The following is an 11,193-nucleotide window of genomic DNA, read 5'->3' on the forward strand; positions in this document are numbered from 1 at the left end:
ATTTGTATTAGTTTTTCACAGTCAAGTTGGATTTCACGACGAACGTGAAGCTGGACAACGTTGCATAATCTGCATTTGTAGATTATCTCTAATCTTTTTTCCAAATTCTGTAAGAATAGTTTCTATATATCCCAGTTTTCTCTCTTCTTTCATCGATCATTTATAAAAAGTGAAAATATATAGTTGATGAGATGCGGAATTTTGTTTCCAGTCATATTTGTTGTTATTTAAAAATGTTATTAGCAAATCATATTTAGTATATTGTTTGTCAATTATTCAGTCACACACATATACAGATCCATTTATATATATACACTAGATTTAACAAAATCTTACTATATTCTGCATTTATTAAAATGTCACAGTGATTAGAACCGTACAATACTTGGCAATGACATCTTTTATTTGGATCAAAGTCAAAGGTAAGCGTATCTCAGTCTTTCAGATAATAATTAAATGTTATAGAAAAATAGCACTATATATATTTATATAAATAGAATATATAAGATTTTTTCCCTATAAATATTACCACTACTAATTTGTCTCATTTGAAATTTTTCACTAATTGTCAAAATTTACCCCTAAATTATTATCACTACGGAATTAATTGTGGTTCTTTGTCCAAAAAAATTGATGTGACGTGATGAGAAAATAATAAGTAACTTTTTCACACCGCATTCTGTCGCCCAAACATTTACATCTTTCAAATAGTACTCCTCGAATTTCAAGTAAGGAAGCGTCAGTTAATATTGGAAATAGTTGGAAGTAATTTTTATCAACCAACAAAATTTGAGGATACAATTTGATAGCAGGAATAGTTTTGGGCTAATAAATTATATTTATTTATAAATATATATATATTTCCCGAAAAAAAGCTTCATTCAAACGAGCACAATTATCACTTTAAGCAATCATGGCCAATTCATTACCAGCAATCATGTGCTTGATCTAACATCACAAAGGGCATATTATTGCGAATGAAGTAGAGCCGAAGAAGAGTGCCATCTCTGGCTATAGATCTATTTGTACTCATTACTTTTCACATGTATAAAGCCACAACAATCCCAATCGTTTATTTTTTTTTTCTTTTGTTGAAGGAAAATAATATTTCACTATCGGGTTCACATAGACCACAGTCCTCTACTTGTCAAGCAATACTCAAAAAACAGCAACATATCTCCCACTGAGATGACTTAAAAAAGGCTAATCAAGCCGAATAGCCGGATATAATGATAGACTCATCATATAGACACACCTAGATATAAACCTAATCTAACCCCATACAGAGACAGTAATTAATAAGAAACCTAATCAATTCCACACACTCTCTCTCTCTCGTACCACTCTCAATATGAGTTAGAATATTAGAGAAAAGATGGAAGAAAAATAATTTTCTGAAATTTTATAACAATTTAAAAAAAAATTTTAATATTTATCTTTTTGAATATATCAAAATGTGCTAAATATTATAAAATTACATTAACTTTAATTCTAATTTGAAAAATAAAAAAAAACACCAGTTATGTTTGAATCCAAACAAAAGAAGAAATATATATTTTTTAATCTTTTAGAATTTATTCATTTTTTTTCTCTAAGTCTTAGCTTGATTGCTACACATATATATTGTTGAAAAACAAATTAAGATTATCAATATATTCAAACATTATTAAGTTTGGTTAAAGGAACACTTCTTTTCTAGAAAACTAGGATAATTTTGGTTTTCCTTTTTCTTCTGCTCTTTTTGGCCAATGGAGTCATCGACGCTTGCGTATGCGTTGGCCAGGCTCTAGTCAAGGTGTGTCTTTCATGCAATGGCTAGCTAGGCTTCTCCCTTCCATTTCTAGTCTTCATTTTCAACTATGTGTTGTGGTCTTGCGAATGGTGGTAGCTCAAGTGACTTCAGCAAATCTGGTTTCATGATCAGATCTCTGGTTTGTGGTCTAGTGGCTTGGGGGGTCTTCTCCGCTTCGTGGTTTAGTGTCTTGTAACTGGTTTTTCCTGCTCTATGCCCGGTTTGGGTTCCTCTCAACTGGTTACTATTGCAGGGATTATCTAAGCTGAATATTTTTTATTGTCTAATTTTGTTTTTGGATCTGTTATTTAGGTTTGTTATTGTGTGGTTTTGTTTAGATTTTCTGTTAGGGAATTCACCTTCCTCACACCAGCTTCATCTACAATCACAAAATCAACAAACCAGTAGACACAACATGCACAAATTCAATAGGAAAATCAGCAAGAAAAACACAATAAAATCAACACTAAGAATTATAGAAGTTCAGCCCATATAACTTGAGTCTACATCCTCTTTGAACTCCCTTTGGGATGTTCTTCTCTGCATTATGAAACAGCAATAGAGATTACAACTTGTCACCACTAGAGAAATTCTACACTTGATGAATTACAATGCCTCGAACCCAATCAAAACCCCAAGTACACTTGACCATGTACAAAGAAATCTCTCACCCAAGACCCAAATGTTTCTCTCTCAAGTTCTCTCTCTCTCTCTGAAAATAGCTCCTATTATTACAAATGAAATATGTACTCTTATTACTCTTTAAACAACTGAGATAATAAGACTTATTTATAGGGGGTTTTACAACTGTAATTTAACTTAAAAAAAACTAGAAATAAACGCAGACTCATCTGGCGAAATGGTAGACAAGACTGGAAGAAAAAAAATGTAACTTTGCTGATGTGTTCTGATGTTTAATGTAAACCAAATATTCTAACATTTTATATTTTCATTTTGGATTTTTTATTTACCTATGTACGTAGGATACCGTAATAAATATACGTACCCTTGGTAGTTTCCATTATCTACTATCTTGTTTGGTTTGATTTTATTTAACGACATAAAAATATATATTAAAAAAAATAACAGCTAACAGTTACTAACACATGTTATTGATTACTAAACTTTTCTCCCAATGTTGTAGGTTTGACATGGAGCGATAAATTTTCTGAGTACGTTTTATGGTTGATGGCATCATTTTTGACAGATGTATGGCAGCTTAATTACAAGATTGCAGCCACAGGTGTCAATATATTTAGGGGCTTGGCAGATATAGCTCCTTTATTTTTGCAACAAGTTGTGGATTCTTACTTGGGTAATTATGGAATGGCTTTTCTATCTAGTGTTGCTTATACTGGTGTAAGTTTCTAACAATCCCACAATTATTGAATTAAATATTTATTATATGAACATAAGTATTATGTCAAAATTTTACACTCTCAATCGCATCTCTTTAATTAATATAATAAATCATACCTAAATAATAATTAGTTAAAATTAAGGCCAAAAAAATATGAATAATTTTTTATGTATTTAATTCTTTGTTGGTAATATATAATAAATACTTATACGTTGGATTTCAGGGATTGGTGTTTTTGTCATTATCAGCATTAGGAACTTGCAATACAATGGGGAATAACTCGTGCCATGTTAAAAAAAGATACAAGTTCTTGTTTTTCTTAGCATTACCTCAATTGCTTGTGGGTATATCCTTCCATAAATTAAACTCATTAGAAGAGCTTCTTAGTGAAGTTGAGTGCTCAAAACCATCTAAACGGTTGCGCTTGAACGACAAAGTTGCTTTGATAGTGGTTAAATTGGTTGGAACCTTTGTACTTTCTGAAATAGATATATGGACACTTAGATTTGCGATCCCAACTATGTGTATGTTGGTGGCAACATTGTTCTTCTGGAGTATTAGTGTCCATAATTCTATCAAGAGACATGATCCTCCTGGAAGCTTCCTTACTACCATTCGTAGGGTCATTGTTCCCAGCTTCTTCTTAAGATCCACTGAGCTGAATCAGGGTTATGATAATACTAGAACGCGCTATGGTCGTCGCCTTAGGTATGGGTTTCCATCTTCATCTCGTATTCGCACCTTTTCTACCATACATAAAATCATTATTTACTCACAATATACATATATATAACTAATTATAATTGTAGTCACAAATTATAATAGCTACAAATTATTGTGTTAAATGTCACTTTTAATCACAACAGAAAAATACTTATATGTGACTAATATTATTCATAAGTTATTCATAATGTAGTTTTAAATTTAATTATAACTTATTATATATATTAATAAAATTTATTGTGATTGAAAACACATTTGATTACAACAAATTATAACTTTTGTAACAAGTACTTTTAACCGCGAACTTTTTTTGTGTCAATAGGTAGATAATGATTGTTACACCCAAATTTCGAGAATAAATAAACAGTCTCGAAATATAGGCTCGTAAAAAGTAAGATAATGATTAACAAGTGTTAGCATTATATTTGTAAAAATTGTCACGAAGTTCCCTAGCTACGCCATTAGCGTTTGAGCATGAGTTGCAAGCTCCAAAACATCAGTTTCCTCCAATATATGAGTTCGAACGACTAAATGAGCAAGGAGCACTACTACAAAAACAAGTTTTTAGGACATTTTTTTAGGGCACTCGCCTTGATGCGAGCCCTAAAAACAGCTCTTGGACTTTTTAGGACAATTATTGAAAATCCTTAATAAACTTTTTTTAGGACATGCGATGTGAGCCCTAAAAACTTATGTGTCCTAAAAGTTTGAATTTTTTTAACGAAAGTTCCTGGACTTCTTATTAGGACACTCATTGAGAGTCCTAAAAGAATTTCTTTTAGGATACCCAGTGTGAGCCCTAAAAACCTATGTGTGTCCTAAAAGTTTGAATAAATTTTTTTAACAAAAATTATATTATATATTAAATCAGAAAAAGAAAAAACACACTCAGTCCATTCTCTCTCTCTCTCTTTTTCTTGGATTCCCTCTCTCCCCCGCTTCTCTTTCTCTCTCTCACTCTCAACTTTTTGCTAGCCACGAATGGCGGCTCTCCAGCCACCCTCCGCCTATATGCGTCGCCCTGGGTGCTTCTATTTACCCATTAGTTTTTTCTCTCTGCACCCACTTTTAATTAATTATTTATTTTTAAATATATCTTTGTTATAACTTTATATAAATAACTTTACTAGTTATTTACTATTAAAATTATATTTCATCACCAAATAAAATTCTTAATAATTTAAGTGCTACAAATATCATTATACATAAAGATTTTCACCACAATCTTCGTGATTATATAATGTCTCTACATTCCTACAACCAAACACTATAACATAGTTCATTTTCACCTCATTTTCTTTATATATATATTTATATATATATATATAGATATATACTAGGAGGAAAGCAACATGCAATACACATTTGCTTAATTTAATTTAGAAAATGTATTATTTTTTTTTATTAATTTTTTTATGATTATCATATATATATATATTTTAAATACATAAAAAATGACATAAACATATTAAAAAAAAAATTAACTAAAACATTATTTATGGTTTTTTTTAAATAATAATAATAACACGATGACCTTTTTTTGAACACAAACTACAAATTACACATTAATCATTGAAGAAAAAGCTAGCTTATTCTTGATAAAAGATAAATGTTATTCAAATTTCTTATGTAGTTACTCATTCATATTATTTGCAAACACATGACACTATAATATATTTATAATATTTGTTGTTATATTAAATATATAATTTTGTATTACATATTATTATAATAAAGATATTTTATAGCATTTAAATTTATATTAATATAATTATTAAATTTCTACTCTTGTATTATATATTATTATAATAATGATACTTTATAATATTTAAATTTATATTAGTATAATCAAGAAATATTTATTTTTAATTAGTTTTAAAAGTATATTCTGTTAAATAATTAAAATATGTCGTTAAAGTTAGCAAACAAAATCCTTAAAACCAAGACACTTACCTAATCATATAATATTTATTTAAATTATTTTATTTCTTAAAAAATAATAGTAATTAAGATTCAATTTTATTTAAAAAATAATAATTTTGTACTAGATATTAATTATTTTATGTCTAAAAATAGATCTTCTAATCAAAGTATTACATAAAGCTTTTGTTAATTAAAAAATTCAATTTTTTTTTCAATTTTTTACACTTAAGCTCATTCGAAATTTTTTAGCTTTTTAATCCTTTAAATTTATAAAAATAATTATGTACATCAACTAATCTTTATAGACAAAGTAATAATACATGCACCCGTAATTTATAGTAAAATTTTTGTCATAAGTTCATATGTAGTTCATTATGTTGCACTTAAATTCTTATGTAAATTTTTTGGTAGCGAAAATTTCTATTGTTATATATTTTTTGAGGATGTTGGTTCCTTAGCTGTTAAATGTGTCAAACAGTACATGTGACCACACTCAATTAACAACAAATTTGGCTTTTGAGAAATTTGCTGCATAAATACATATGTAGTTTATTTTGTTGCCAAAAATAAAATAAAATAATTTATTTACAGCAAAAAATTATTAAAATCTAATTAAAAAATTGTTGTAATGTTAATTAAAACAAAAACAATAAAAAAAATCATCTTTAAAAAACTAAGAATTTAATACTTTTTTATGCTAAATTTAATTTTTTTAAGATGAATTAAAACAAATATTATGATGAATATTGGGTTACCTTTTGAAGATTACTTTTTTATTATTTTTTATTTCAATAATTTGTTAATTAGACTTTAATAATTTTTTTAGGTGAATAAATTATTTTATTTAACTTTTGCCAACAAAATTTTTACTTAGGCAAGTGTAACAAACTGAACTACATAGGTATTTATGTTGGAATTTTTTCAAAAGTGAATTTTGCAGCCAATTGGATGCTCCATTGTGTACCATTTGACACACTTAACAGCTGAGGGACCAACGTCTATAACAATATGTAATGATAGGGATTTTTGTCACTAAATAGGAATTTATGATGCAAAATTTTTCAGATATATTCATATGCATCCAAACATTACATACGGTAACATGAGTCCCAGTTTAAACAAATATGATTGGTTGAAAAAACTGTCATAATACTGTGTGTAATATTTAAATGCATATTTTAAATGAGCATATTATTAGTCCATATATAAATATTAAGTGATTAATACATAACTAATTAGCTAATATTTCTAGATGGGGATCAAGTTGTTCCGCCTTTACATAATACTTAATTCTATCTTAATACCATATTTAATTTATCCTGATTCGACGTGCAATATAGGTTTCATATATACATTGGATGTTCTCCTGATATCAAGCGCTTATTGTTAATTTTACAATACAATTACATTTAAATATAATCTCTCTTTTTTTCTTTGAATAGAAGATATACAAGTTTTAGAAATGTTCGTATTAAGCCCCGAAAAAAATGTACACAGAACTTGTTTATGGAAAAATCAAAGCAACCAAGGCTTGTGTATGTTTGTATTAGCTAGTTTTCGTATTTGTTAAATATCCTTGGTGAAAAATAAAATTGTTATTATAATAATAAGAATCATAATTGTAGTAAAAGTAGTTGACAGATAATGTATGCTGGAATAATAAAGTAGCTAGAGTATTATCTTCGTATAGGGTAAAATAAAGTTCAAACTATTGAAATCTTATTGTGTAAGTTGTTCTTGATTAAAAAAACATTATAAAAAAAATTGTATGGAAAAAATAAAAAATAAAAACAATCTGATCAACATTATAATAATATATCTAGTTATCATTTTAAAAATAAATTTTATAATAAAACAATATCACATTTACTATTTTAATAATAAATAATAGTTCAATTTTTATATTTGAAAGTACAATATACAACTAAAATTTAAATTTAAAAATAGAAATCTATATGTTGATAGCATATGGTCAAACTTTTTATAATAGGTTAAACTCTTTCATATGATAATGAGAAAAATTCAAATTAAGTTATTCACAATATGTTAAGACTGTGCCTTAGTTATATTACATATATGTATAAAAGTATACACATTTAATAACACAGAATTCTGCGCAGGTGCCTAGACAAAGCAATAATTAATTTACCAAATAATGCTGATCAAGAACAAAGAAACAGGGTGATCCGAGATGTTGAAGAAGTTAAAAAATTCATATGCAGAATTCCCTTTTGTATGGCCTTTTTCGTTTTGGGTATTGTATCTTCAGTGGGAGACACTTACTTTATCGAACAGGCAGACAACATGGATTACATGGTTAAAGAGTATGAAGTCCCAATTGTTGTGCTTCGACTATGGTACGGACTCTCCAAAATACTGGTCAGCGAACTTTATAAGAATATAATGCAAAAACTACTCAAAAACAATAGTAAAAGTAATAATAATAATAGTAATAATAGCAATAGTAGTGAACATAATTTGTTCTCATCAAAATATGCTGGTTGTGTTGGAGTAGCTGTATCCATGATTTTTGCAATACTATGTTGTTTTACTGCTGCAAACGTGGAGAAGCACAGGTTAGATAAGGTTAAAGATATGTACGATAAACATGGTCCTGCTTATGATGGAATAATTCCGATGAGCATGTTTTGGTTGCTACCGCAATTCTTTCTTCTTGGGAGCTTTGATGGGATTTTAGATGAAAGCATTGATCTTTTCTGTAATACTCATGAGGCTCCTACTTCTTCAGATCGTGTTATGAGTGTTTTTTCTTTGCTCATTATTGGTTTAGGAAGAATAGGTAGTATCTTATCGGTATTTGTGGCTCGAAAGGCTAGTGCATGGGTAGGTAAGACTAGTTGGTTTGAAGATGACCTAAACAAGAGTCGTTTGGATAAGTATTACTGGGTATTAGCTGCGTTGAGTATAGCAAATATTGTTTATTATAACATCTTGTATTATTGTACTAGTTTGAGATCAGAAGTGAGAGAATCAGATTAGATTTGATGGACCAGTTTATCTTTGTCGGGTACAATTTTAGTATATCTAATTTGGTGCACTGTGATATTGTGTTATACGGTGTATATCGTGTACATTATTCTAAATGGAAGTATTATGTTCGGTTTTTTTTTTTTATATATTTTAAGATGTTCTATATTAGATTGATATATATTTTATATTTTTGGAGACTTTCAAGTGATATGTTGGTGCAGAAACCTGTTTGGATTGAAGGAAGCTCAATCGAGCTTGGAACAATGAAACAAACCATAAAATTTCCAATTGCGGCTAGGCTTCTCATTCCAACATCAACGTATAAATACCTCATAAAACGATACCATCTTGTCTAAAATAACAACCGGAAAAACGACAAAGTCTAACATAAATAATTGATAGTAAGGAAACTGCAAATAAAAGCTGAAATAGACTCCGAGTTCAGAGTAGTAATGGGCGCATCGTCAGGAGGATGATAATCATACAGGTCAGCCATGTTGAAAGTGTTGGAAATTTCGAGATGGTGAGGAAGCTCAACGACATATGCGTTTTCGTTAACTTTGTCTATTATGGGGCACGAACCAATCTTCTTCGGCATGAGCTTGTTATAGGACCCAGGGGAAAGCGTCTTTGCGGAGGTGGACCATCACGAGATCACCTTCGTTGAAAATTTTCAGGCGTCGATGTTTGTCAGCAGCCTCTTTGTACTGAGCACCAGAGGCTTCGAGCTTTCGCTAGACATCAGGTGAATGATGATGGCATACGTCATTAGCTAAATCAGCAGCAGATTTATATATACTTGAGTTTCGCAATGGCAACAAGGTTAATGGCCAGGTTTGGGGCTTTAGAGTACACAATCTCAAATGGTGCACGCCCGGTGGACCGATTAGGAAAACTATTATAAGCATACTCTGCTTGGGGTAGAACAACATCCCATTGTTTTGGCTTGTCGCTAGCAAGGCTTCCAATCATGTCGCCGAGTGTGCAATTGACAACGTCGGTTTGAGGCTGATGAGTGCTGGTGAAGTTCAGTGAAGTATACAAACGCTGCCACAATATTCTCCAAAATGACTAACAAATTTGACATCTCGGTCAAAAGTAATAAATTTTAGAACATCATGAAGGCGAACAATCTCCTGAAAAAAGAGTAGTGCAACATAACTAGCATCGGTAGCTGTCTTACAACACTATTACAAATATAGACTTTCTCTGCGTTTTTTTATCAACCTAAAATAAAAAACGCATAGAAAAAGTTTGGATAACTATCAAATATCACATTAAATACCCGCTTAAAAAAATAATATACTATTGCGGTTTTTTTTTTAAAAAAAAAAATGCAGTGGAGATTTATTATTGTGGGAAAGAGGAGTTTTTTCACTGCGGTTTCTTCATAAAATACCGCGGAGAAAAATTATAGGACTTTTCACTGCGGTTTATTTAAAAAAAAAAGTGCAAAGAAAGAATTTCTTTCTAATAAATAAACTAAAACTAATACACAAAACCCTAAAACTCTCATTCTCTTTCTCTCATAACTTCACTCATAACTTCACAGCCGTCAACCCCTTTCCTTGCCTCATCTCTTTCTCTTTTTTCCCTCATGATTATGTACTCTCTTCCTCTCTATCTCTCTAATCCTCCCTCACTCTCTCTTTGTCTCATTGTTTCTGCTCAAGTTGGCAATGAATGAGGTCGAGCACAACTTAGATGGTAGGGTTGAGAGAGGTCTATGCCAGCTCTTTCTTATAAATAACTTCACAGCCGCCCCTTCCCTCCCTCATCTCTTTCTCTTTCTCTTTTTTCTCTTAAGATTCTTTACTCCACTACAACAATATAAAAGTTTTATGACTTTGTTTGAGAGATATTAAAAGTCTATAATGTCTCCCGCTAGGGGAGATATCATAGGTAGAGACATTGTAAGTGCACATCTCACGTCTCCCAATGGGAGAGGTGACAGACATCCCACCTCTCCCAACGTCTTCCTACACTTATAATGTCTTACAATTTTAGTAATTAATAAAAATTTGCAATGTCTTCCAACATAAGACATTTAAAATCCCTCCTAATTGTTAATGTCTTACACCAATGACATTGTAGGGAGTCATTGAATGTCAAAATTGTTGTAGTTCTCTCTTCCTCTTTATCTCTCTAGTCCTCCCTCACTCTCTCTTTGTCTCATTGTTTCTTATCAAGTAGGCGATGAACGAGGTCAAGCACAGCTTAGACGATTCTCGTCCATCTCAACTACATGCTCTTGATGGTGGGATATCAATGGTTGTTTGGTTCTTATTTTTGTATATATTTAATCTTCTTCTTGGTACATTTTGGACAAACTCATTTTTCTTTGTATTATAATTTTATTTTATTTGTTATCTATTTTTGGAGTAAATTTATTGTTGTTCTTTTT

General features: G+C 30.2%; 2 protein-coding genes across 2 annotated transcripts; both read left to right on the forward strand.

Annotated features, from left to right (window-relative positions):
* On the forward strand, window positions 1–3,600 carry LOC133801145 (protein NRT1/ PTR FAMILY 5.5-like). The gene is made up of 4 exons (XM_062239298.1): window positions 1–109; window positions 366–422; window positions 2,937–3,107; window positions 3,376–3,600. The coding sequence occupies exons 2-4, from the start codon at window positions 392–394 to the stop codon at window positions 3,429–3,431; spliced, it is 258 nt and encodes an 85-aa protein (XP_062095282.1). The 5' UTR covers window positions 1–109; window positions 366–391; the 3' UTR covers window positions 3,432–3,600.
* On the forward strand, window positions 3,600–9,144 carry LOC133801144 (protein NRT1/ PTR FAMILY 5.5-like). The gene is made up of 2 exons (XM_062239296.1): window positions 3,600–3,860; window positions 7,919–9,144. Exons 1-2 carry the CDS (start codon window positions 3,673–3,675, stop codon window positions 8,796–8,798), a joined length of 1,068 nt encoding a protein of 355 aa, XP_062095280.1. The 5' UTR covers window positions 3,600–3,672; the 3' UTR covers window positions 8,799–9,144.
* Window positions 9,145–11,193: the final 2,049 nt, after the last annotated feature.

The sequence above is a fragment of the Humulus lupulus genome, chromosome 9, assembly GCF_963169125.1.
Source record: "Humulus lupulus chromosome 9, drHumLupu1.1, whole genome shotgun sequence".
NCBI lineage: Eukaryota > Viridiplantae > Streptophyta > Magnoliopsida > Rosales > Cannabaceae > Humulus > Humulus lupulus.

Excerpts from the sequence above, each read along its gene's own strand:
- LOC133801145 (XM_062239298.1), top strand. The coding sequence starts at position 392 with ATGACATCTTTTATTTGGATCAAAGTCAAAG. Across the intron at positions 423-2,936 it reads TATTTGGATCAAAGTCAAAG|GTTTGACATGGAGCGATAAA; the intron begins GTAAGCGTATCT and ends CCAATGTTGTAG. Across the intron at positions 3,108-3,375 it reads AGTTGTGGATTCTTACTTGG|GGATTGGTGTTTTTGTCATT; the intron begins GTAATTATGGAA and ends GTTGGATTTCAG.
- LOC133801144 (XM_062239296.1), top strand. The coding sequence starts at position 3,673 with ATGTGTATGTTGGTGGCAACATTGTTCTTCTGGAGTATTAGTGTCCAT. Across the intron at positions 3,861-7,918 it reads CGCTATGGTCGTCGCCTTAG|GTGCCTAGACAAAGCAATAA; the intron begins GTATGGGTTTCC and ends AATTCTGCGCAG.